This window comes from Arvicanthis niloticus, chromosome 3, assembly GCF_011762505.2.
Source record: "Arvicanthis niloticus isolate mArvNil1 chromosome 3, mArvNil1.pat.X, whole genome shotgun sequence".
Lineage (NCBI taxonomy): Eukaryota > Metazoa > Chordata > Mammalia > Rodentia > Muridae > Arvicanthis > Arvicanthis niloticus.
In genome coordinates, this window is record NC_047660.1 from 73,042,761 (window position 1) to 73,070,520 (window position 27,760).

Sequence of the window (27,760 nt, forward strand, 5' to 3'; positions counted from 1 at the left end):
GAGGCCGATTGAAGGAGCAGGAATCAGTGAAGTGTGTTATTGAGCTGGTTACTATTGGAGATGACTGGGACAAGCCAGTTAGGAACTCTCAGGTCAACTGTAGAAACCGCACCCAGAATGATCCCTTTGGAGGGTGGAGCGTCAGACACTGTCTCAGACTCTTCCTCCCTCATTGGCTGAGAGCTGCCTCAGCAGAGAGAGAGAGCAAGAGGAGGGGTAGAGAGGACGGGGGGGGGGGGGGGGGGGGGAGGGGGGCACCAGTTTCCTCTGGGAAGCCATAGCCTGCTGAGAACACTCTGCTGCAGCTGCTTCTGAAGTCGGAAGTGGGTCATGCATGTGTTAGGCACAAAAGGTATCTGCCTCAGGAGACAGATGATGCTCTTTGAATTATTGTGGGAATTATCTGGCATATTATGTACAAAATGCTGGGCCTCATGCCTCAAGTCCAGTTAAGTACTTAATGCATGTTTGCTTTCTTGTTACTGCTATTGCTGTTGTCATGGTTATTATCATTGTACTTTACTAAGTGACAGGCAGGTGACGATACATGGCTTAGAGATTTCCAGGAATGACATAATCTGCAGCCTATATGGCTTGCCATGACCTATGGCCACGTAGGCCAATTATGGATTATTACAGTATAGCTGTCCCTTGGAGGACACCATGCTAAGAGTCACTATACTGTATTATTTAGGGACTAAGGACAAGAAAGAAAATCATGACATGTTCAGTACAGATGAAGATTGTTTTCTAAATAGTTTCCACCCATGGATGAATATTGACTTTCTCTTCTTATTTTTTAAATACATTGTCAAATTTTGAGTGCAAGGATAAAGTCTGCTCAGTCAGTTATTTGGGGCTGGAAAGCAAGCTACCATTGCTATAGAATAGCATATGACAAGACTCTCTGCTATAACAGAAATATTCTGTATCTGTGCCTTCACTACAGTAGCTGCTGTCTGAATGTGGCTATTGGACACTTAACATGTGATTTCAGCTTATGTGAGGAGCTGAAAATTTAATATTACTAAAATCTAGTTAATTTATAGCTAACTTTGAATAGTCACACATAGGCAGAATAGAGGGCAATCAGCTCATGATCTCAGCGATAGAGGAGGCTCCTCCCTCAGGCCTAAGCTGTGTAATGTCTCTCTCTGGTCAGTGAACCTGCCGAAGCCCACAGGGTCTTAAGTATTATTGCTGAGGTCAAGGACTGACAGAATGCCAGGCCCTGTCATGGGAGTATGGATCTCACTCACACAGGTCATGAGAGGAGGCCGAGTCCACTCAGCTTTGGACCATTGTTCTGTGTGGAGAATTTCATTCTCAGTAGCCTTAAGGATGGAGAAGGAGTAAAGAGACATTTCCACAAGGGGTATTCCTGACTCCTGAGATGGCTATAGTTTCCCAGAAAGACAAGATTCTCATATGGTAGGTTATTAACACCAACATCAACTCCTCTGGTGCAGAATCCACCTCTGCTCTCTTTCCAGCTTCCTGTGTTCTTGGTAACAGGCGATTGACGTTTATTTTTATCCATTAACCCACAAGCTCCTTGCTGTCAACTCTGACACAGCACCTCAAATACTGCAAAATACCATTTGTTTGGAGGTGAAAGGGTAAAGTCAAAGGCAGCTCGGACTTCAGACTGGCCTCCAAAGAGGAGGGAGATGAAGTCGCTCAAAAGAGTTGTTTTGTATCAGTTGTTTTTCTCATCACAGGTCATGGTAATCCTGAGAGGATTAACCCATAAGCAAAGGTGTTAGGAATAAGAAAGTCACACAGCAGTGAAAGGGAAGAGAGCCCTGGTGAATCAGGAAGATCAGCAAGGCAGGGCCAGAAGCTGTAGAGCCTTAAAGGAGGATGTGTCTGATGTAGTACCTCGAAGCAGAGCATCATGGGGTTCTAAGCCTGGCAAGGAGTTCCATTTCCTTGGGACATCTGTCTGCCCACATGACCATAATGACTCTACTCCAAGCCTAGCTTGTGAGGCCGTGGTCCATGGACACTGCCAGGCACTTTTCCTGGAACTGTCATTGCCCTTATCCTGTAATTGCTGGCCTGGTCAGAGCTGACAGTATCCAGATGCTGCAGAGGGAAGCGCGGAGAACATGGCACACAAAGAACTCGACAGAGCAGGGGGAGCCAGCTGGGTGTACAGTTTCTGGGCTCTTCTTAGGCAATTGTGATGATCCTGCCACCCACAACCGAGGGAGCCTGATTATAGACCACTTGGGTGCCGTTGCTGAGAGTGGGAGGATGTCAGGGTGATCATAGCAGTGCGTGTAGTGGAAATTTAGACGCAAGCCACTAAGGGTTTGAGCCGGGGAATGTAGCTAGAGAGGAAGGTGTGCTGGGAGCTGAAGCAGGGCTGCCTAGTGTTTCCATCTTTGAGAAGGATTGCTGGCAAGTAGTGGCCACCATCCTTTGCCAACACTTCCCTCATGATACCTGTTTGTCTGTTTTCTTTCATTTGATTTGGCAACTTTTTTTTTTTCCAAGACAAGATTTCTCCATGTAGCCCTGACTCTCCTGGAACTCACTCTTGTACACTAGATTGGTCTTGAACTTCTAGCTCTACTTGCCTCTGCCTTCTGAGTGCTGAGACTGAAGGCGTGGGCCACCATACTGGGCTCTGTTTAGCCACTCAGTAAGACAAATGAATTCAGTAGTCTTCTCTCATTCTTATAGTGAGGAGTGTCTTGGCTGAGATCACATGGGAACCTGGGGCCTCATTCTAATTCTTCAGTTCACACAGTGGACTCACAGTGAGTACCAACTGTGCTTGAGGTCACCAGACACCATCCACCTGTAACTTAGGGCAGGGATGCAATTTTCCAGCTCCAGTGGGAGTTCTCCCTGAGGAAGGGTCGGGAACCCAAAGGCCCCTTAAAATCGATTCTGCCTAACTCTCCTGATTCTAAATAGAAGAGAATGTAGATTTGGGGCAGAACCAAAGGGAAAGGGATTTCCCTTGGCAAATTATTTGCAATTTGTGGATTGGAGCTGACCCAGCTCTAATTCCCTCTGTCACTGTGAGTGCTGTCTAAAATGTGACTGGCTTATTAAAGATGGAGAGCTGGAGAAGATCCTCCCACAGGGCCTGAATGAAACAGGAACGGAGCCAGAGCCCATCACATCCTCCTGCCAGAGGCTCGGGCGAGGAGCTGGCTGGATCCTGCCTTTCTGTGTTTACTCCTATGTTTGCAATCGGTGCCTTTCTTTAGCAGTAAGAAAAGCAAACAACACTAAAAGCTGATAGTCAGACAGCAGGCAGCATGCCGGGGAATGCGTGTTGTTAAGTCAACGTCAGGGAATATGAGTTCATGTGTGTGGTGGGAAAGGGCAGGATCTTTTCTTTGAAAATGCATCTCAGGCGATTCTGAGGCAGGAGGTCACCATCTGAGATACAGTGATGGGCTTGGAGCATTAAGGTACAAACTCCACCACGTGGCTCCACCATGTGTGTTAGCGATGCTGCTGATGCTGACACAGTCCCGAGGGAGCCAGCACCTCCTTCTTCATTAGGAATACCTACTCCTGGCACAATGTGAGGGACACAACAGTCAGAAGGCTTTCTTAGCAGGGTCTGCTGGATAGACCTATAACCCCACTTACTGGGGAGGCCCTGTTGAAGCAGGATTACAAGCATGAGGACTGCATGGGTTACAGAGTGAGTTTGGGGCCAGTCTGAGCAATATGACAAGATCCTGTTAACAGGTTTTTAAAAGCAGAAGAAAGGGCGGAGCACCTAGCTCACTGAGCTTTTCCAGTATTTATGCAACCATAAATTCAATTATAGACCTAAGGGGAAATAGCCTTTGTTGACTGAGAGCTTCAAGGAGCTTCTGGATCTAGAATCCGAAGGCTCTGTCTCTAGTACAGTTGTAAAACCATGGACAGAGAATAACACACTCTGAGTGAGGTGGGGATGGGGTGACACTATTGTGTAGCTATAGCAAGTTAAAATCTCTATACAGCTAATTGGTCTCTCTCTCTCTCTCTCTCTGGTCTAGTCTGCAGAACTCTGAAGACCCTCCCTCCATATTTCTTTATTCCCAAGGGCTATACATGAGGCACAGTGACCAAGGGAGAGGAGTTTTACACAGAGCTCCAGATAAAATATATTTTCTCTTCTTTAAATATGTTATGAACAAACTCCTAAAGAAAATCATTTTCCCCGTTTCCCTGTCATTCTAGGTCCCTATTTCTAGGTCCCTCTTGATACTCATATGGGAGGTGGTCCACAGGTCTTTGCAATGAAAATGACCCCATAGGAAATGAATCTGAAAATTCCATTTATTAAAACAAACACACAGTTCATGTGGGATAAAGATGTGCACATCACATTCAGGTTTTCCTGCTTTAACATTTTTAAGCTGGGTGTGGTGGCTCATGCCTTTATTCCCAACCACTCAAGAGTCAGAGGCAAGAAGACCTCTGAATTCGAGGCCAGCTTGGTCTACAGAACAAGTTCCAGGACAGCCAGTGAGACCCTGTCTTGAAAAAACAAAAAACAAAACAAGAAAAACCCAAACAAACAAAAACCCCAAAAGCAAAAACCCCACCAAAACACAAGCCCCCATTTTTCTGCTTTCCCCTCTTTAAAGACACATTCCACAGATCTTATACAGGAAAAGTGTGAAGCTCTAAACAGTTGTACAATTGTTGGGCTATGAGACAGTAATATACACATAATAATTCATCATTTGCAGGAGCGGCTAGAAACAAACACCAAGGAAAAAGAAAAAGGCATAAAAAAATCTGCTAAAGATCACCAGCTTGATTTTCTCAAGACTCATCATGTGAATTCAAGCATATGGGAAAAAGTATGATACTTTGTCTTCTTAAATCTGATGATTTAAATTATATCTTACTTACTTTCAAATTTAAAATCATTTTAAATTGGAGTTGATATTAAAAGTGGTTCAGGTATTTTAACAGACACATTATAAGTTTGACATTTATTATTTATTATTTATTAATTCCATGGCAGATTGTAATTGTTATCTAGGTATGTAAAAATGAGGGACTTAAATAGTTAAACTAAAGTTTCCTATTAGTTACCCTAAGATGAAATTATGGTGGTGACAAGGATGGTTGACATTGAAAAGAATTAAGCTCTTTTGAGATCCAAGTAAACAAAACCTTTTTCCCTTTAATAAATACAAACATCAATAAGTCAAAACTGATTCCAGGTATAGCTCCACACTGAAGGATATGAAATTATATATATAAAAAAGGACAATATTTTCCTGAAACTTCTATGTGGAAGAGAATAGAGTTTCCTACTTTTTTATTCTGTAAACATGCTCACCAGTAATTTGCAAATCCTGAATTTTTAATTGTTAAGCCTGTACAAGGGGCACCCTAAAGATATTGTTTCCACTGTACTTACTTCCGAGATCTAAATTTGCACAGAAGTCTAGACTCCTCCCAGTGTAGCCCTGCCCCCAACCAGCACAGAGTGCCCCAGTCACAGTTGTTGACCTGTGAACACATATGTATGTTTCAGCTCACTCTGAAGGTGTGATACGTTTAGCTGATTCCACAGTATTCTTAGCTGCATTACAGTGCAGTTCTGAAAAGACTGACAGTGGCTTTTTTTTTTTGTCTGTTTTGCTTTGTTTTTACCATTAAACCTTCATGAACATCCCACCAACTATAACAAACCCCCAGGACCCGCCGGAACAGAAGTTTCTGGTTACAGAATTGCATTTGTACATAAATGTTCCGGTGTAATCGTTCCAGGATCCTCTTCTCTCCCACCCCAAGCATAAACTTTAATTGGACATAGTTATCCTTTAGCTGAAAACCCATAAAAGAGTTAAGAAAAATATCTTACCAATCTATTTCAAAAATGTGTCCTCGCCATAGGAAGTCTTTTTACCTTCTCTTTCCTTTAGAAGTACCACCAGCTTTTAAAACATGAGGAAGAGAATGGCGAGAGGAGAAAAATCAATTTTGCTTGGATTTAGTGGTGTTTTAGGATTTGAAAACAAAAAGAAGTAAATAGATTCTCTCTGACTGGGTAGATGGCAGTCTGCAGGCAGCTGAGGCCCTCAGTTACTGACGGAGGATACAACTGTCATGACAAACCTCGCTCTCAGGGTCTTATTGTGGGGGAAGAGCACTAGCCAAAGGAGGCTGGAAATAGGGCAGAGAGCTCTGACAAATGTGGTGGAGAGCAAAGCAGCCAGTGCTTTGAGATTTGGGGGGAGTGGAAAACGAGGGCCACGTCAGCATCAGCACCGGTGGGAAGAAGAGCCAACTGCGAGGGTTGCTCAGAGCACAATTCGGGGACTTTGTCTCCCAAACAACAGGTATTCTGAGGCTGGCCACCTCCCTCGGAGCTGTGGGTTTATTTCTTCTGATGCTTGAGCTAAAGAGGGCCATGGTTGTCTAGTTATGAACACGGGAAATGTTCTTTTGCTTATGTTTTCTATGGTTCCTGGAAAGTGGAAACAGGCTGATATTCTGACAGCGCCTTCCCAAGTCATCATGGATCCCTGCCTGGTCTCCAGCTTGGGGTAACTGTGCTGCCCTGGATCTTGGGTAAGCCCAAATGCTGTGGATTGGGGAAATCTGTCAAGAGGTACTTATACCACAGTTCATCAGGAGGTATTTCAGGCATGGCTAAGGCGCTGAAGTGATCTCAATTTTCAAAATACAGAGGATTTGTTTTTTTCCTCTCTGGCCTCTTTTTCTCTCAATTTTCTTCTTAGCTTTCCAGCTCAACAACAAAACTTCTGAATGGATGTGATAAAGGGACATGTTCATGCAGTATTACTCAAAAACTATCACAGAGATATGAAAGCACCGGTCACAACACATGGTTTACTTTTACTCGCAGAATCAAAACTATCATATACAAATATTAAGAATAGTGGTAAGAGAACACAGAGAGCCGGCATTGTGGGGTGTGTGTGTGTGTGTGTGTGTGTGTGTGTGTGTTTCTATTTCCTTATTGTTATTCTCATGAAGAAATCCCAGGGGGGACATCTTTCTGAACATCTCAGCTATTCATTCCTCCTTGGAGTTGAGTCTAACACACAAGCCCAATCTCATCCCCTCAGCCCTCTAACAGAGAGGGGTAGAGAAAGAGAAAGGGAGGGAAAAGAAAAAGGCACAAAAGACTAAACGTGGAAGCCATTAAACTGGACTGTGGCTACATGGGGCGACAGCTTATCAGAGGGTATTTTGAAAGACAATTCTCATTCCCAGAATGTCAGCCATATCTCAGCTCAGGACACCGGCTTTAATGTTTATTTCATTTATAAATATGAAGCAGAAATGTAAGGTCTTAGAGGGAAAGCAGGAAAGTTACACCGATCTCGTTTTTTATACATCCCCCTCCTCCAGGCCGGTCTGCAGGGTCAGATCTCTAAAGTTGGGACACGGAATCAGCTTTCATTCTCATAAGGGGACAGTTCTTTAAACATGCACAGCCCGGAGTGTCCAAGATGGTTCTCCTTCCTCTCTTTAAATGCTGCGGACGAGAAAGGCGCCCACTTTGCTAAGAACTCTACATCAATGTCCGGGGAGCCCCGACGCTCTTCAGCCTTCTCTCAGAGACTTAAAGGATGGCGCAGAAGAACTTCTTCTCCCGGAAGGGGTTTTCTGAGGCCGGGACTGGGGTCAGCAGGGGGTCTTCCTTGGCATGGGCCTCACAGTAGGCCATCAAGTCTGCAGCTGCCTTCGACACCTGCAAGTAAAGGCAGAAACATCTGAGAGGATAGACAGACACGGACCCAAACATCACCACTCAGGCACTCAGGAGACCTTTGCTTATGAAAATACCACCATGGTAGGCTGTAAAAGTCTCTCATGGTGACTACTGCAAGCACAAGCTTCTCTAAGACTCGGGCAGAATATACTGTATAATATAATAAAAAATATACCGTGTTTCTCACTACAGGTAGGCTCCATATATCCACACAGTGATGTCAGGCTACCTTATATCACCAGTGATTTGTTCTGGCCAATGAGACTTGAGCAGAATCGATACTAATTACTTTGGGGCAGAAGAATCAATGCATGACTTGCCAGACACTCTTCCCTCTTCCTCTCTGTCCATTTGAACTAATAATTAGGACCACCCTGTCTAATTCACAAGTTTCCATGAATGGATCAATGGCCACACCCTTGCTTTGGTCCTTGCCCGAGGACCAATTGGATTGGACTCCCATCACTTACAGCTATACCAGTTTTGTGACTAACAGGTTGGACACAGAAATCAGTTTTATATTCTCAATCAATAAATGCTCAGCTTTTCTTTCTCTGTTCTCTGCCACAGACCAGACAGAAGCAATATTCTAGACAGACACTGCTCTATAGTCCAGAATTCCTGATGACAGTGAGGTGGTGTGGAGAGGCAACTGCTCTGATTAGGGAAAATCTCACAGAAGCTCTATAATCATAAGCCTACTTTGTTCTTGACATCAGGTTAAAATTTCTCTTGTTCTATAGTAGAAGTGTGTAGGAGGAGCTAAGGTGGGAGGAGTAAAGAAAGGAAGAGGAGGAGGAAGGAGAGGAAGAAGAGAAGGAAGAGGAGGAGCTAGGAGAGGAGAAGAGAGAGAGACAAACATGGAGGCGGATGTTCACATGTCTCTGTCAGTCAAAGGTAGTTGGTATATCTAGGTTGGGTATTGGGTCACACTTCTGATTGTATGGGCATCTTGTTATTGATCATTACCAAATATATAAAGCCTCTGGATAATCTAAGCTTTAGAGTCTCATCTGTACCGAGCCCATGTGGTTGGCGGGATGGTCCAGGCTCTGCCCAGCCTTGTGGAGATTGGCAGAGCCATCTCTCACGCTGGCATCTTGTGGGTGGCAGGGCTGGTGTCTCTGGCTGGCCATTTCTAGCTGCGGTGTGCACGTGGCCTTATGGCCACGTGGTTGAGCTAGACAAAGATGCTGCAGCTTAGGTAGTCGGATTGACCAGCAGCTGCTTTTTTTTTTTTTTTTTTTAATAATTACTACAACAGAAGTGGAAAGTAGACCTGTGTGGGAAGTGCCAAAAAATAGGGCGATGATTACTTCTGGGAAGCCCAGCTTACCTTGATTTGGATATAAACATTGATAGAAGTTATTTGTTCCCCATGGCTGCCTTGATATAGTGTTACCAACCAGATGGCTTAATGGAGCACCAGTGCATTCTCTCATAGCATTAGAAATTTGATGTTTGAAATTAAGGTGTCAGCAGGGTTGGTCCCCAACCCTCTGAGCGAGAATCTGCTCCATGACACTCAGCACCTAGTGGTTGTGGTGACCTTTGGTATTCCATGTACACAGACCACTCCAATGTTGACCCCTATCTTTACATGACATTTGTCTCTTTGTTGTTCAACTCCATCAGTCACTGTGTTGGGGTCTGCCATACTCAGTGTGGCTGTCTACTGACTTGCTTCCATCTACAAACACCCTATTCTAATGTGATTGTCAGGTGTGTTCCATTGAGCATCTTTTACTTCCTATTTCTGTGACAATGCATCAGTAAAAATCATCATCTGCCTTCTGTGGAGAAAAGCTCCAGGATCAGCAGATTCCAGGAGTTTTCCACAGGCAGGCAGTGGAAGACGTGACAGAAGAACTCGGATGCTGATGTCTGGCCATTAAGCTGCAGCTGCCTGCATGCAAACTACTCAAATGCCCAACTGGTTCCAAAGATGGAAACTAATCCTTCATGCATCTTTCCTAAACTTGATGATGATGAAATGAAAGAAAACTGTTCTAGCCATGGCTTCCTCAGATAAGATCAGACTTTGGGGAAAAACTGCAAACATTTTTTTTTCTATGACTTTACTTATTTGAGCAATAGGCATGAATGCGTTAAACAGGAGCGTAACTGCTAAGCAGCAGAGACTTTAAACAGCAATACTGAACTCACATTTGTTAGGAAGAGATCTGGTACCATCCACACCTACTCATCCCTGATGCTCGCACACAAACACATGGCATGAAATTCCTGAAGCACTTTTTACTTGAGATTCTATTTTCCTTTAGGTGTATGTGTCTAACTGTGTGCATGTCTGTGTACCCCATGTGTGCAGTGCTCCAGGAGGTGAGAAGAGAGCACTGGATCCTCTGGGACTGGAGTTACAGACTGTTGGGAGTTGCTACATGGGTGCTGGGAACCCAACCCTGGTCTTCTAGAAGAGCAGTCCGTGCTCTTAACCAAGTCATCTCTGCAATCCTCAAAGTGCTTTTTATGACACAAAAGATACTAGAGTAGGAAAAATTAATAACATGGAACTGTTCCTAGTTTATATTTGAACAAATGATTCTGAGTGATTTCTTTTTCAAAATACATTTTGTTTCCTCACGAGACTCCAGTCTCTTGTGGATGCTGACCCAACACATCAGAATCTTGCTGACAGCTGGAATAGTTGCTGGTATTTGTGGCCTTTGCTATGTGTCCAAACTACTTTACACCAAGTGTCATAGTTAATCTGTAGAATAGTCATATGAGTCTGTAAGTTTTTAAAACCCTATTCTTTGTTCGGCTGCTTTTTGAGACAGGATCTTTCTATGGTGCCCTGGCCCTTGCTATTTAGTTCAGACTAGTGCGAAACTCTATCTCTTAGACACTGGGATTCCAGATGTGTGCCAACGTGTCCTCAACGTGGGGGTGTGGATTCTGGGTTTCACTGAGTAAGTGCTTGGCTTAGGTGTCAGCTCAGAAGCAGCCAAATGTGAATGTTCATGTTCCTGATTTATTCTCTACATAGACTGTCACATGTGTCCCTTACCTTGCAGTAATTTATGTGATGTTCTGCCTAGATCTCATGCTTCGGGGTTTTCCTTTCTAACATAATGAACACAACTTCTTTTATATTCATAGGCCTAGTTGTCCCATGAAGACTCTCTCTGAACCTTAGAACAGCCCAGAAATAGCTCACACTTAGATCGCTTGCTGTCATCTCCATTCAGCTCCATAGTTTGAAGCTCCATCCTTTCCAGGACAACTGAAGTAGATGCTTAGATAAAAAGTGATTAATTGGCTTCACCAGTGGGCCCAAGGATAGAATTTAAAGAGTTGTCTATGAAGTTTGATGATAAAAATCATTCCTTTATTTTCACTAACCTCAAGTGGAAATTTATCATCTCCTTTCACTATAAATGTGAGCTGTACAGATATTTTCAATCAGATTACACTTATTTTCATATATTGTATTATTGTACTAACACTGTACTAATATTTACCCACTTTATGGCTATAGGCATGGTATTAGACACTGTAAATAAAGGAACATATACATAACCATACTATATACTATATAGGTTTTGAAATATTTTTAGAGATGTGTTATTATTTAAAATATCTTATAAAATATTATGATACACTGTATTTCAACATGAGTAGTTTCCTTTGTATTGTAAAAGCATCATTCTGAGAAAGGGGCCACAAACTTCAGCAGACAGCCAGTTAGGTCAAGGACACCAAAATGTGAAAGGAAGTGGGATGACTCCTTTGCTTTTGAAACTGTCATAAGTTCTGTCACCATACTGTGACTATAACAGTAGTTTCAAAGTTCACATTGGCTTATGTAATTCCCCATTTGAAACCATCAATTCTTGCCCACTATACTTTGGAGAAACAAAAATCTAAAATATACTAACCTGTGGGTCCTGAATGTTTAGAGCCCACTCCTCTCCAATTTCATGTCCTGACACTTTTTTCCTTTAATTTTGAAAGCCCCAGAGTCCTCTTGCCTTACAGTTTTGTATATATGATTCCGATGAACATCCTTCCACACATCCTCTGCAGCCCGTCTCCTGTTTTCCTTCCAGAAATCTGACTCCTGATAGGGCACTCACTGATCTCTTCCTCCAAACGGTCTTTGTTTACCCTTTTCTGTCCAAGTGGGGCACTCTTCTCATGCATAGAAGCCACACCCCTCCCCAGCGTGATTATCCTTCTGGGTCTGTTTATTGGTTACTTAATATTTTCTAACCCTTCAAGCACTATGCTGTGTGCGGACAGTAACCGTATCTGTCTTACTCATCATTGTGGTATCAGTGCCGACACATGGAAGAGGCTCAGGTCAATACTAAAGGCGTTCTCAAATGCAACCTCAGTGAACAGATATTTCATTCAACTAATAGTGGTGTGTTCTTTCAAATTCCTGTGGGTCAAGAAGAGGGCATTGCCTTCCTTGGAACTAGAGTTACAGACAACTTCACAGTGTCTGGTGGTCAAAAAATATTGCCAATAGCAAATAAGCAAGAAGAGGGTTTTACTATAGGGAAGAGATAAACTAATTGGAGCAAAAAGACTTATGACTGGTGTGGTCCATAGAGTTGGTGGATACGGTTGTTGCCAAAAAAATATTCTCTATATGATCAAAAACATAGAGGAAAAGAAAACATGATCAAGAAAGACATGAGGAATATGCAAGACATCTTCTGTGGAGAAGGGGAGGTGTGGAGTGGAAACCCAGTTCCCTGCAGGGGAAGGGGATGAGGGGAGATGATGTCTTATTGTCACTAAAGGGGGTTGTAAGTGTGGAAATTAAAAAATGATACTGAACCCTATGGTATAGAATAGGACTTGGTTTGGATATAAATGCATGGTTAAAAATTCAGACACATACAGACATAGTAAAAAACAGACGCAAAGTGTGTGTGTGTGTTTATGTGTGAACATATGTGCGTTTTCTAGCTTTGCCCAGGGAGAGGACCTGGGAGCAATGAGCACACTGCACATCCAGATCTTGGTTCTTAAATACCATTCGCTAAGGAACCAGGGCTCACTCACTGGAGGAAAGGATGACTCCAGAGCTGAGAAAGAAATAAGAGGAGAGCCTGCTTTTGCTCCAAACTAGGCAAATGCTCAAAGGAATGAGGGACTCACACCCAAAGGACACAGTAACCAGCTTTTAGCCTATGCTAATTTAAGATCAAAATAATAGATTACAGGACTTGGAGAGAGAAATGGTTGAATGGTTGAAAGCATGGCTGTTCTTTCTGCAGATCTGGGTTCAATTCCCAGAACCCACAATGCTGCTTATAGAGGATCTGGTGCCCTCTCTGCCCTCCTTGAGTGCCAGGCACATAGATGGTGTACAGAAATACATGTAGGCAAAATACCTGAACAGGTAAAATAAAGTATTGGAAAAATTAAAAAAGATTATAAACCATCGATTAAATGTGAACACCCTGAGCCCATAGCAATATAATTAAGAATGTTTTTAAATACAGGATGTTTTATGAGGAAGAAAAAAGTTACAAAATCTTGATCTACCTCTCCCAAGTTCCAAGATACTGAAGAACTGCAAAAGGAAAAAGAATTACTTCTCACGGAGAAACCGTGAGGATGCCATCTTAGCCAATAATTAAAGTTAACATCACTAGTAAGTGACAACTCAAAATCAAGTCCCACTGGGGGTGGGCAACAAAGAAAGACTCTATATAGTCAAGGTTTTCTAACTAGAATTTGATCAGACCGAAATATGAGATAAGGGAGACAACAAAATAATTCAGTGGAAATATCCTTGTCGCCAAGCCTCACGACCTGAGTTTGATCCCCAGGGTCCATAAAGTGAAAGAAAAGCAATGTCAGACAAGCCCAAACTGAGTGACCTTGCATAAAATAAATGGACCACAATCTTAAAAAATGTGTCAAGGTCGCGAGAGGAGCTGTGTCATACAGGACAGCTAAGTGCAAGACAGGATTTTCTGCTGAAGAAATTATTATTCGGGATAATTTTCAATATTTAGGTGGGGTCTCAGAATTAGAATGGAAATGTGTATCACTGTTGACTCTGACCATTACATTATGATCATGGAGAAGAATGTCCTTAGTAGCAGCAAATAGACATTAAAGCATTTGAAGGTGGTAGGCCCTTTTCTTAACTCATTCCAAATGGCAGGAAAATAAAAGCCCTTGGCACTGTAGTTGTCAACTGAGATGTCTCCAGGACAAAAATAACTTTACAGGAAGAAAGAATGTCATCACTTAAAAAACATATTTACTTTTATTTATGGTTAAGTGTGTATATGCCACATGAGTTAGATACCCAAAGGGGCCAAAAGAAGGTGCCAAATCCCCAGAGCTGGGGTCACAGGTAGTTGTGGATAGTTGTGGGTTGCCTGACACGGCTGTGGGAACTGAACTCTGATCCTCTGTAAGAGTAGCAAGTGCTAAGGCTAAGGCATCTCTTCAGCCCCTACTTGGTTTTTTTTGTTTTTTTTTTTTTTGTTTTTTTTGTTTTTTTAATGGGTTTCTTATTGGTCTAAAGCTCTCTGATTAAGTAGGGTGGCTGACCAGTAAGTTCCAGAAATCTGCCTGTCTCCTCCGTGCTAGAATTACAAGTGCACACTGTCACATCTGGGTTGAGGTTCAAACTCAGGTCCTCATGCTTATGTGTTAAGAACTTTCTTTAGTAACTGAGCTTCCTCTCTCTAGCCCAGGAGTTTACTTCCCAGAGTAGCGTTGATCTTCCCAGGCTGACAATTGCTGAAGTCCAGGTTACAGGTAACCTCAGCAAACTCAAACCAAGGAGTGCGGAGAGGAGACCCGAGACAGCTCCAATAACGGCCACGGGGCTACATCTCAGCTCTGAAATAAAAAGAAACTATTCTAGGCAGACAGATGCCTTGATGTCTCTGAGAAGTTGCAGAAGAGGCAGCTGTCCATGAAGAGAGAAGTCAGATCTCCTGTCAAACTGAAGTGGAGTGAAAAGGTACAGTTCCATCTTTGTTACATTCCTGAAATTGAGCTCCATCTTCAAATTGATGTCTCAGAATGCATACAAGCCATCAGGCAAAGAAATACACCCTGACGGGCTGTCATTGCCTCTGCCCAGGGGAAGTTGCCTGTGCACTGAAGGTTACCAGTCATGATGTCACTTCCTCAGCTCAGCTGGTTTGTCTGCACTAATACCCATGGCTGCCTCAGTCTTGTGTGTAGTTGATATTACAAGCTTACATCACCAGGCTTAGCTGAAGTCTTTTTTTTTTTTTTTTTTTTTTTTTTTTTTTTTTTGAGTAAGGAGACCCCACTTTCACTGAAAACTAGGCTATTTAAAAAACTTAATTTCTCAGAAATTTGAAACTTCTAAACTTTAGTGGTATAAATTGAGGATCTCAAATTCTTGGACTACTGTGTCTTAAAATTTTTTAATAAAAAGTGGAATACATACACACACATTTTTGTGGCTAAGGCACAAGTCAAAACACAAAATTCATTTATATTTCATATACCTCATGCATATAGCCTGAAGTATATAGTATTTTTAGTGAGCTTATGTTTTTACTATGGCCCTTTAATTAAGGCTTCCCCTGGTGGGACTGTCTTGGTGCTTAGGAAGTTTTGGATTTGGGAATGTTTTAGGTTTTCAAATTTAGATGCTTAGTGTATAATGCTTCCCCAGTGGCTATATAAACTGCATAAGGGTAAGTATATACTTGGTACTGGACCGATAGCTACTGAGTTCTTAAATATTTTATCAGCCTTCATGAAACACAAATTTCTCACTCATATCAATACAGACGAGAATTTAATTGAAAAGTTTTTGCTTCATTTTCAGCAGCTACAATAAATTAAGGCTGGCCATACTTGAATGTCTATAAGGCTATTGTATGTTTTACTGATTTTTATCATCTATGGAAATGTTCTCAATTGACCCATAAATAGGAGTATACCTTATTCTTCCTAATAAAATTGAACATATCACTTTGAGAAAAGGATATTAAAGCTTTTAATCCAAATGATGGAAAAAATATCTACAAAGCCCCAAACAGAGGCTATGTGTTCATTCTCTAGCACCCTGCATATCTAACCAGCTCACTTCCTGGATGCCTCTCTCTCTGTCTCTCTGTCTCTGAGTCTCTCTGTTTCTGTCTGTCTGTCTGTCTGTCTGTCTCTCTCTCTCTCTCTCTCTCTCTCTGTCTCTCTGTCTCTCTCTCTCTCTTTTCTTTCTTTCTTCCTGTCTCTGTCTGCCCCCATCTTGCTATGCAGCTCAGGCTGCCCTCAAACCTGTTTTAAACTAGTTTATTTCTCAGTACAGCATTCTCTAAAGTTCATTTCATATGTGGTACAGGTCTATCATCAGAAAGATGATAGAAATGTTCAGACTTGACTTTCTAATTTATGTATTTTTCAATTATTAAAATCAGCCTGTTTTTTATTTTTGAATTGTTTTAAAAGGTACACTACAAATGGTGTTTACTTACAGTCGCACTATAATACACGACAATCTGACTTTAAAACCACCTCTCCTAACCTTTTTCATACGGCATTTGAATTCTCTCTGATTACTGCAGTTTTATTTAGCTAATTACATTCATACTTAGAATCTTCAAAGAATCACAAAGGATACAAATATTGTCTTTGACTTTTAAGGACCATGTAGTCTGTCTGGAAAAGTTTATTTAATAAAAGTTAAATTAGCAAATTTGGTAAGAATAGAAAAAGATTAATGAACAGATGAGGGTTTAAGCTAATACTTAATGAAGGAATATGATTTACACAGGCAAAGAGTGGTGTGGGATGGGATGGGTTATTTTCAGCGAGGAACTCAGAATAGCCTGGTAAGTGGGAATTTACATAACACATTGCTAGAGCTGGAAGGAGAATCCATTGAAAAGGTATATTAGAAATATTTGGGAGAAATGAGCAAGCTTGAGATTTTTATGTGGGGTCAATTTATGAGTCTAGCCAGTTAAGAACCAATCAGTTCCTTCATGCTCCTGGCCTTGGATTCCCCCCCCCCCCCCCCTTACCTCTAGATTCCTTTTTATAACATTAGGGCTAGCATCTATCAAAGAAGATCACCCTAGCTTATAACAGTTCCTGGCTCCTTTTTTATTCTTAATTCCTGGAAATCAGGATTTTATACGACAGCTTGATTTTGATGGCAGGTAATTGAAGCTAAACAGAGATGCCAGACCATGGCATTGAAACTGAAAAACGTGGTCAAGTCTTTCTGCTACCTGAGGGCAGCCATCATGTGTCTGTCATATGCACCAATCAGCTGAGAAATCCACTCTTCCCAGGAAACACAAATGGCAGGAGAAGCAATGACTCATTATGGAGGACCCACGGTTCCCAATGGCTCCCAGTTGTCCCTTCAACTGCATTCCTGCCCCTGTATTCTAAGACATCTTGTGTCTTCTATAATTAATCCCCTCTTTCTGCTTAGTTTTGTTAGTTTGCTTTGGGTTTCTGTTTGATGTCCAAAGAATCCTACTATGGTAATAAGACACTTCCTGAAACCCTGCTGTCCTCTACTTCTGTGTTTCCCACCTGTGCTCTAAGGACAAGCTTTCCCTTATTTCACTATTAGCCTTTGTGTATTCCCTGCTTTAGAAATCCAAGCATCACCATTCACAATCCCTCTCTACTCCCTTACTTTTACTCCCTATCCTTGAAGGAAATGCTAACAAAGAGATAGAGAACAGTTCGGGGGAGGGTCGTTTATCTATGTCTGGGCTTATGAACAGATAGGTTCTTCATTAGTCCGAATCTCCCAGGACATATGATACAAAGGCCAAAAACCACGACAAGTTTCAAAACAAAAAGTGTTATCTAGGTCCAATAGCGAAGCCTGGCTGGGTTACTCTGGGGGCCACCTGAGGGATAAGGCACCCCTTGCCTATGGGACCTTTGGAGAAGCTCCAGTGGCAGCTGTACCCTAGCTCCTCTTACTAAGGGTCCTCCTCAGGTCACCTTAGCTACAGCTGGTTCTTCCAGATGCACATAAAGCTATTGTTTGATGAGGTTACTGCTGTACCTGGAAAATCACAAGCCTAGCATTGTCCAAAAAGCCCCCTCTTATCCAGGCAGTGGTGGCACACACCTTTAATCCCAGCACTCAGAAGGCAGAGGCAGGTGGATCTCTGTGAGTTCAAGGTCAGCCTGGTCTACAGAGCAAGTTCTAGGACAATCAGTGCTACACAGAGAACCCCTGTCTATAAAAACAAAACCAAAAACAATCATTTAAATCCCCTTGTGCTGCTGAAAGGCTCTGGCCTAGAAAGTAAGTGAAGTAGCTAGAAATCTCAGCGCCCTTGAAGGATCCCTGATCATGGATAACCAGCTAGCTGAGAATGGTGTCAATATAGTCACAGTGTTACCCAACAGCGAAACTAAAAATAATCCGTCATTTCACCACAGTGTGCCTGCCTGGCTGTGTGGTACAGAACAAATGTCAGAGTACAGGCTGCTGCTGTATTTCCATCAGCAGAAGGTCTGATGACATCAAGAAGGACTCAGAGATGTGACTGTGAAGATGACCTGGGTAATGGCCACTCAGTGTGTGGTTCATTGGGCTAACCCTTGCATGTGCTCCCCCTACACCTGCCTCAGATCTCTCAGAAGCTATTTATTTGTGTCTCTTCAAAGGGCAATCAGGAGTTAGCTTTGACATCTTTGGTAACATCCTTCCTGGATATTTTTGCTTATTCTGGTAACAGGTCATGTTTGTATCTTCTGTACCTATCCCTCACTATACCACACATAACCGAGGGTGTGACTCCTATCTGATCATTTCTATCTCCCAAACCTAAGTGCCAGCAACATGGAAAATCTCAGTAAAATATTTATTAGACAAATAGATGAACAAATGGACAGATGAAAAAAATCTAAACACCACAGGGAAGGTCCTGGAAAGCTTCTTTGAGAACCTGCTGATTGGTCTGAATCCTCAGGGAGTCCGTGCGGTTCTCATTTGTAAAGTGAGAGGGGAAAGGGAGAGATGGAGGATGTTCAAGGCACTTGAGGTTCCTTTCCAGGGAATCAAAGGTGGTTGATATGACCAGTGTGGGCAAGAGGAAGGGGATAAAGCTGAAAAGGTGTGCAAAGGAACTCCAGGGGTTCCATCAACGTTTGAGATTCCTTGTTTAACAGATGGGGAGCTGTGGAAGAATAAAGGTCTCTGTGGGAGGGGAACAGGATGGAATCTTCTCCTGGAAACTTTTCTTGGCAGCAGTATGACAGGTGATTGACAGCTGATGGAAGTGGATTGAAGTGGACTGCAGGGACCAGGCAGGGACCAGGCAGGGACCATTGCAGTCAAGGATGCATGCACAGAAAGGATGGCTTGGTAGAAGAGGGCACTTCAACACGCTCTCCTTCAGGACCAGTGTCTAGAGGTTGTGAAGAGTGGTGGATATGCCAAACACAGCAGAGCTTCATAGGACATAACCACTGTTTCTCAGGATGATGGTTGTGAAGCCTCAGTCCCTCATAAAGGAAATGAGTGTCCCTCTCTGATACAGCAGTTCCTGGGTCACCTCCCTTCTCTTAGGGGTGAAAATGCCCACCAGTCCCTGTACTTTTTTTCCAGTAAAAGAATGAAAATGGCTGGGCATAACAGAGGAAGAAAACATCCGGGGAGGAGCCCTTGTCTCGTTCACAAGCAAGGAAAAATAAATGCCATGGAAAACACAGTGGAATCTGACAATGGTGTGGCCCACCACCAGGAGCCCGAGTTTACAAAGAAAAATGTCCTGGATATTTGTCCAGCTTCTTTATGAAGGTAGAGGAGCTCTCCCTTCACTATCCAGAACTAGGCAGACAGCAGCAAGGAGGTTCGAACCCCTTGCCCTGAGATAGCAGGTCTTAACTGTGGCTATATATTGGAATTAACTGAAGATTAAAAAAAAAAAAAAAAAAAAACACTGATGCCTAAATCCTAATTTAATTGGCTTTCCTTTTAGTGTGTTTTGGGAATTGGTCTGTTTATAGAGTCCTTTGGGTGATGTGAACTCAGAGTGGGCTGAGAACAACTGCTCTAAACCAGGAACCAGCAGACTCATTTTGTAAAGGGACGGAGGGTTATTATTTAGTTTTGTGGACTGTGTGATCTCTGTCAACACCTCTGTTCTATGGCTGAAGTGTGACTGGAGCCACCCACAAAATGTAAGTGAATGAGTATACATGTGTTCCAATAATACTTTATTTATAAAAACAGCGTGGGCTGGATTTGGGTCCTGAGCCACGTTTTCTTGCCTACTGCACAGTTCAGTGCATCCACTGACTGATCCGGACTTTTTAAGGTATAGAGGAAGAAAAAGTAGAAAAATGCTATGGCCTTTTAAAAGGCACTTGGGATAATGTTCTATTTTTATTTTAGTACAATGAGATATGTTTCTGAGTTCCATTTCCTGAAGTGTTTCTGAGGAAGTAAAATTGTGGTGACTGACAGAACTTCACCTCTCCCGCAATCCAACCTATAATAGCTGTCTACTCACAGTGACGGTGGGGCTAGCTTCACATTCAAAATATGCCAAAGGGTCTGAACAGAAACCTCACTTTATCTAAATTAGCCTCAGTAAAGCGGGCAGTAGAGTCTGGGGCATAAAAGGAAAAGTAGATTACTAACCTTCCTTAAGCTTCCATGCCTCTTGACTTTTTAAGGGAGAACAAGAATGACATTGTGTGTGCTTGTGGAGGTGAATGCTGGACATTGCCTTTCATCTCTCCCAACCTTAGTTTTTGAAACAGGGTCTCTCACCGAACCTAGTTTGCTGTTTCTGTTAACTGGCAGGCTGGCGAGTCCCTGAGACCTGGCTGTTTCTGAGCACTGCCACACTTGGATTTTTTCTTTATGCATCACTTATTTACGGTGCCCACTTACAGGGTGTGTGTATGTGTGATGTGCATGGTGTATGTGTGTAGTGTGCGTATATGTGGTGTGTGTGATGTGTGGATATGTGATGTGTGTGATGTGCACGTAGTATGTGTGTATATGTGTGTGTATGTGTGTGTGTGATGTGCGTATACGTGGTGTGTGTGTGTGATGTGCACATAGTGTGTGTATGCATGTGTATGTGTGTGTATATGTGTATGTGTGATGTGTATGTATGTGGTATGTGTGGTGGATGTGTGTATGTGTGATGTACACATAGTGTGTGTGGTGTGTGTATGTGTATGTATGAGTGCATGTGTGTGTGATATGTGTATATGTGAGTGTGTGCATATGGTAAATGTGTATGGTATGTGTGTATGTGTGTATATGTGGTGTGTGTGTATGTGGTATGCATAGTACGTATGTATGTATGTCTGTGTATTGTGTGGTATGCGTGTGTGTATGTTTATGTAGGGTGTGTGTGTGTGTGTGTGTGTGCACCACAGTGCACACATGGTAGAGCTCAGAGGGGTAAGTTTTCTCCTTTTACTCTGTGGTTCTGGAGCTTGAACTCAGATTGTTGGGCTTGGTATTGAACAACTGTATCATTGAGCCATCTTGCAGGAACCTAAATTTGATTTTCTGTGGGGATGCTAGAGATCCAAACTCAAGCCCCATGCTTGAAGGACGGCACTCACTCACTAAGATGTCTACTTAAGGCCTCAAGTGTGAAAGACAATCAGTAAGATATAAAAATGAAAAAATTGTCAGTGATGAATGAATAAAACAGATTAGACTCATAAAATCAGCACTAAGTCTTAGATACTGAATGGGACAGAAAAAGTTAGGACCCAAAATGAGACAATCTTTATTGGGTCTGGGAGGTGGCTGGTGGATCGAAGTCTCAAGTGCCCACCCTTTTCCTTGGTTGGAACTCAGCCCAAGCCCGTTTTGCTTTTTGGTATGGTATTCATTTGTTTGTTTGTTTGTTTACTTTTTAAAGACAGTGTTTCTTTGTGTAGCCCTGGCTATCCTGGAACTCGCTCTGTAGACCAGGCTTGTCTCAAACTCAAAGATCTACCTGCCTCTGCCTCCCAAGCACGGAGATTAAAGGGATGTGCCACCACCGCCTGGCTTGTTTCTGATTCAACATAGAGACCCTACTTCAATGCATGTCATCATTTGATGTTGGGGAATCCTTAAGACAGCAAAGATACCTTAGAGAAATTAGTATCAGTGGAGTTGTTAGATCATTCTCTTACACTTTCTGATATTACACATCTCTATTGAAAACCAGTCACACGGCAGTTGGCTGCAAGACATTTGCTCGGTAGTCAAGTTAGATGGGCTATAGATGATGTCATCCTCACCTTTATCCTGTCGATGTTGGCTTCCATCTTCAGCTGCTCTACCAGCTTCCTGGCTTGTGCTATGCTGGCGGTGTTGTTGCTGGCCATTGGAGAGCTGAATGGAGTCTTCAGACACTCTAGAAAACATGGAGGAAGACTGCATCAGAGAACTCACAAGCTGTCAGACATGCAGTTCTTCACAACTGGTGGACCTTAAAACACTGCTGGTAACCAGGCCCAATTCTCCAGCCACCTGTATTCCAGTCAGCATTATCTATAACTAGCAGGCTTTGATTTCCCATTTCTGCCCTGCCCCAAAGAGTTCACCTAGTCAGGCACAGTAAAATGCACTGATATATACATATGATATATACATATACACATACGTATGTATATATGTATATACATAGAGGGAGATCCTGTTCCCCAGTTGGTCAATAAAGATGGCCAGGGGACAATTTCTGGGCAGAGGGTACAGGTGGGACTTCCGGGGGCCCAGGAGGAAAAGGCAGGCACAAGGAAGGAGAGTGTTGTTGTTGTTGTTGTTTCTGCCATGCTTCTGAACAAGAACTCAGCAACCATGTGAGGTCTCTGGGAGAGCTGGGGCTGTGGCCTGTACTACAGGCAGGTAGCCAAGGATGTTTGGCAAGGCCTAGGTGGGACTAGACACTAAGTTTAGGGAGGTGGAAAGACGGTGATAATAAATAGTAAGGGCATGCTTTTCCAGGTGGGAGATATCTGCGCCCAGCAATTGTGCCAAGAAGGCATGCTATAAAGTAACAAGCTGTATGAGAGTGTCTTTTATCCACGGATTCAAGGGTCTCAGGAAGGAGCTGGTAGTACGGTCACCTCCTGGAACAAAGGCGCGTAGACCCCACGCCCCATCCCCAGAGCAAAGGTGGGTAGACCCTCACCCCTACCCCCAGAGCAAAGGTGGGTAGATCCCCACCCCTAAGCCTGGAGCAAAGGAGGGTAGAAAGAGAAGCTGGGCTAGGACTGGTGGTGGCAGATCCTGGAGCTAAACTGGGTAGAACAAAACAAAAGGGAACTTGGGAGGAGCTAGTAGCTCCACCAATCCCAGTCAAAGGCAGTAGCATTTTAAAACTACACAGAACATATATATGATATTAAATCACCTTATTTTAATTTTTAAAATGCCCTGGAAGTGGTAGGGTTCTGGTGTACACCATCACTGTATGGCTGCTGTGGGTTATGGGTTCTCTATTGTCCAGGGCTGGGGGAAGTGTCCTCAGAGGATGAGAGGGAAAGCTGAGCAGAGCGATCAGGGCAAATTTGATTTTCCTTCAGGTCTCAACACTATCTCCAATATTCTCAAGGAATCAAGCTCCACTCCTCTGTTTAGTGGTGACCACCTCAAACTGCTTACCACAGAGACACTAAACTGGGACAGCAGGGGTGGTGATGGATGTGGGGGTTGGCTTTCCAATGCCACTTAATCGCACATTGTGAAGAGCTGTCCCTAAATACTCTGACCTGTGTCTGAGTTCACAGCTCTTTGCTCACGGTTGTTTTTCTTAGTCCTTCAGAGACATCCACAGTGTCCAGGGGAGAACCAGGTCTCAAATGCTAAAAGTGTGCCCTTAAAAGGGAGTTCTCTGCCAGTGTCGATCAAGAGACAGTGTCTCTGCCAGAGCCCCAGGGCCACTCCTGTAGCATGCCTTCCACACCCTTCCAAACCTATCCTAAGTTTTATTTCTCTTCTGATTTGTTCTGGGCTATCAGATTATCTTACTGTATTCTTACTGCTCTTTTTAAACATCATTTTGTTTCATGTTTGGTGGTGTCCTCCCCCAAATCTTGATTGGGTCTTGCTTTCTCATTAAGGCTCCATGCTATCAGTTAAAGCTGTCCCTGGAGGTTACTGACATTTGATAGGGTAGCAATATCCAAGGGCTTTAATTTAACTAGAGTGCCTGACCCAGGAAATGAAACACGGCCACATGGCATAGGTCAACACTGGTCCATTCTTGTTCTGGATCCATTATATTAAAAGCTGAAATGCTGGCTCACTTTGGGAAATGTTTTTATGCAGGAATGGAACAGGACCAGGATCTCCTTCTAAAAAACAAACAAGGGCAAATAGAAAACCCAAGGGATGAAGAATAACACATAATAAGTCATAGATAATTTTACCCAACACTTAAAAAAAAGACTATAAGTGATCTCTTTAGTATTAAGAACAAAAGTCTGTGAATTATCTCTTTGGTATTTTTCCATGCATAATTCTTCAAGATAAAAGAAGACATTTCATGTAATTCTCTTCCTTCGGAGACAGTCAGTTTATAATGAATGCGAAAACAGGCTGCCCAACATCTGCAGTGTAAACGGGAAGGCAATTAACTGTTCCCCCAACTTTGTTTCAAAGGGTTTGGAGACAAGACAGTGAAGGAGAAATTGAAGCTATGTCTGAAGCAACAGGAGCTCCAAACCACCGTCAGACACTTGAAGATAAAGAGAGGGAGAAATTCATGTCAAACAAAACAAAACAAAGCGATGGGGCTTGAGGGATGACTCGATGGGTAAATGACCTTGCTGCCAAGCCTGACGACCTAGGTTCAATCACCCGAAGGCCCACATGATGGAAGAAGAGGAATGATTCCTGCCAGTTGTCCTCAGACCTCCACATGTGTGTCCAGCACACACACACACACACACTCTCTCTCTCTCTCTCTCTCTCTCTCTCTCTCTCTCTCTCTCTCTCTCTCTCACGTGAAATACAAGACTATGAATTTATCAGCATGGTTAAGAACCTAGTCATTGCATAGGGATATTATAAGTCCAAAACCCAATAAACATTTGACAGCCTAGCAAAACTTTATAAAGCCAAGACAGAGTATTGACTTCCAGCCAGCCTGAGATAAAAACAGCCATGATCCCCAAGTCCCTGGACACTCTTCTGTGAAGCTAACATTTTTTGCTGTACTAGAATTCATTCATTACATTAGAGCGCAGATAATCATAGAATTACTGAACCTTCACTGGGCCTGAAAGAGATTTGGAAGTCTGGCCAGCTACTCTTCTGCATTGAATTGAAATTAAATCATTCAGTAACCTGACCCACAGACCATGACTTGCCTCCTAGTACCCTTTCCTAGTAACCTTTCCTTTTCATTTCTTTTCTTATGCATATATGTATTTTACATGCTTGTGTATGCTCATGGTGTGTGTGTGTGTGTGTGTGTGTGTGTGTGTGTGTGTGTGTGTGGTGTAGGCCAGAGGTCAATGTCAACTGCTCTTTACCTAATTTTTTTGAGATAGAGTCTTTTATTGAAAACATAACTCACTAGTTCTTACAGGCTGGCTGCCCACTGAGCCCTGGGAATCCTCCTGTCTCTGCCTTCCCAGTCATGGGATTACAAGTGCAAGCCCCTGTACCCAGAGTTTTTATGTAGGTTCTGGGAGATCAAACTCAGGACTTCCTGTTTGCATGGCAAACACTTTACCAATGTAGCCATTTCCCAAGCCCACCTTCCTTCCGTTTCAGAAATTACAGGAGCCCTGGACCTTAGCTGGTTATTGTCTGCTGAATGATCCATTTTCTTTCTTTTTTTTTTCCCCCCCATTTCCAATGCCTTTTTAATAGTTAGACATTTCAAGCACTGTAAGGAAAACAAGAACTGCAAACTGTAACAAGCACATTTCAAACGTAATGTTCCTCAGGTCAATTCAAAATGCAAGGAAAAAAAATAACTTCAATTCCCTTTTTTCTTTAAAAATACATGTTATCTTTACAAGATACACTACAGTAAACATTGGAGATCATATTATCCCTTTTATTAAATCAAAATTATTTAACTCATACTGTGGTTAATACTAGATTTATTTATTTATCTAGTTAATTTGACAAATATTAAAAAAATATTTAAGGAAAAAAGCAAAAAACACCCTGGAATTAAAAAATAGTTACTACGTTTTTATATGGTTTAATGTCCACAGTGTTTGTTAAAAGTTATATTGAATTTCTTTTTAATATTAAAAATAACAGTATTTATACTTCTGAGAATAGAGAAAAGCTTTTTGTTTTTAAAACCAGCTTGGAGGTCTTAGACACACAACTGCCCTGGGTAATGGAGACGGGCAGCTCACAAGAAGGTAGACTGCGTCTCTGCATCACCATCAAAACGCTAGAAATGACACAACCCACAAATGACCCCTCCCTCCCGAAACACAAGGTCCCGTCTCAGTTCAAAATTCACATCATTAATTACAATATGTTCAATTTTTTAAAAAAATGCAATAAAACCAGACAGCCAAGATACAAGAAATTAGAGGTGAAACACTTAATGAATTTACCTTTATGAATATTTAAATACTGCTTAAAATTTTTTTAAAGAATTTGTTACATTACCACCTAAGACTTCCAAGCCATTTTTTTCTGTAACAAAAAAGCAAAAACAAAAACAGAAAAAGAGGAAAAAAACAAAACAAAAAAACCAAAAATCAAAAAAATCCCCCCCCACAACAACAACAATAACAACAACAAAAACCCACCCAAAACTGTAAATAAAAAGACACAAGACAAACCCATCATTTGATGAACTGTCAGGCTCTGAGGAGAGTTCGGGCACCTGAGCTTGCAGGTTTTGCTCCAAGAGCTCCAGAGCTTACACATTTACAAAGAAATCATGACACAAAAATTACCAGCAATGTTTAGTAACTAATTTTCCCGATTTTTAGAAAATTTTTGTTAACCTAAATATAGTGTTTCACTGAACAAAACAAAGGTCTTCATCGAAAGGTTTGCAAATCTGAAAATCTCTGTAACAAACAGGTTTCTCTCACACTGATTTCGGGGAAGGAAGAGCCGCGGCAGATGCCCATCTACTGCTCCTGGCTGTGGGCCTGAGCTTGCCCTAAAGTCTGCCCATAGAAGACAGCCTGCTGCCTGTAGTACTCAGCCCAGGCCATCGTGTAGTCTGGTGGGGAGCTGGCCTGTGGGGCAGCACTGGTGGTATGACTCTGCTTTTTGTAATAGTCCTCTGAGGCCTTGCTGTAGTCGGGCTGGCTGTTCTGTGACTGGCTCTGCTGGCTTGGGACTTATTGTGTAGGCTGCTGCCAAGCCTTGTAAGTGCTGTCCCAGCCTTGGGTCAGAAAAGCTAGAGGGCCACTCACTGGGGTGTTGTGGGGGTTCCCGTTCTTTAGCAGCGATGTTGGGGAAGCCCCTGGGAGGAAAGGTGTTTTGATGTGGTGCAGCTGGTGGCTGGCTGAAGGGGCCTGTCCGAAGGCTGCAAGAGCTCCGAGGCTGGCACCGCCAACTTTCTCATCTATGAGATGCCTGGCCACCTCGATCTGCTGAGGAGCACCCCTGATGGTAAATATCCGATCTGCTGAGGAGCACCCCTGACGGTAAATATCCGCAGGTTAGGGTCCATGTTAGGAGGTGGGGGGTTCCGCTGAAGTTCCACATGGGCACCTGATTGATGGTTGATGCTTTTGATGTTCTCGCCCCCTTTACCTATCACGAGGCTGCATTTATCAGCTGGCATTGTGTATGTGATCTCCTGGACACCACCAGGAGTCCCCACACTCCAGTCACTGCAGCCTCGGCCTCTTCCTCTTGCTACTGCGAGGCCTCCAAGGATCTCTCTTTCCTGTGAGGATGAGCTCATTGATGATGCGAGCTGTGTGCTGACACCGATCTGGAGGGCCCATGACCTGCGCTGCTCTTTCAGGACTAATCCCATCGTCTGGTATGAACTGGAATGATCCATTTTCTAGCCTCTTTTGCAACTTGATATAATTATCCAAGCTTTAGTTAATGGGACACAGCAGTGATGCCCTTCAGAAGGAGTTATCCCTTACTGTCATTTC

General features: G+C 42.8%; 1 protein-coding gene and 1 pseudogene across 3 annotated transcripts in view; both read right to left on the reverse strand.

Annotated features, from left to right (window-relative positions):
- Positions 1–4,281: 4,281 nt before the first annotated feature.
- The window catches only part of Gng2 (G protein subunit gamma 2), a 104,032-nt gene continuing 80,553 nt past the window's right edge, over positions 4,282–27,760 (reverse strand). For all 3 annotated transcript variants that reach the window (XM_076931193.1, XM_076931192.1, XM_034498774.2), the window contains exons 3-4: positions 21,950–22,065; positions 4,282–7,705 (exon numbers count right to left, since the gene is read on the reverse strand). In XM_076931193.1, coding sequence (XP_076787308.1) covers positions 7,577–7,705; positions 21,950–22,036 — 216 coding nt within the window. In that variant the 5' untranslated portion in view covers positions 22,037–22,065 and the 3' untranslated portion in view covers positions 4,282–7,576. The remainder of the gene's footprint in view (positions 7,706–21,949; positions 22,066–27,760) is intronic.
- LOC117705649 (far upstream element-binding protein 3-like) lies at positions 26,444–27,633 on the reverse strand (annotated as a pseudogene).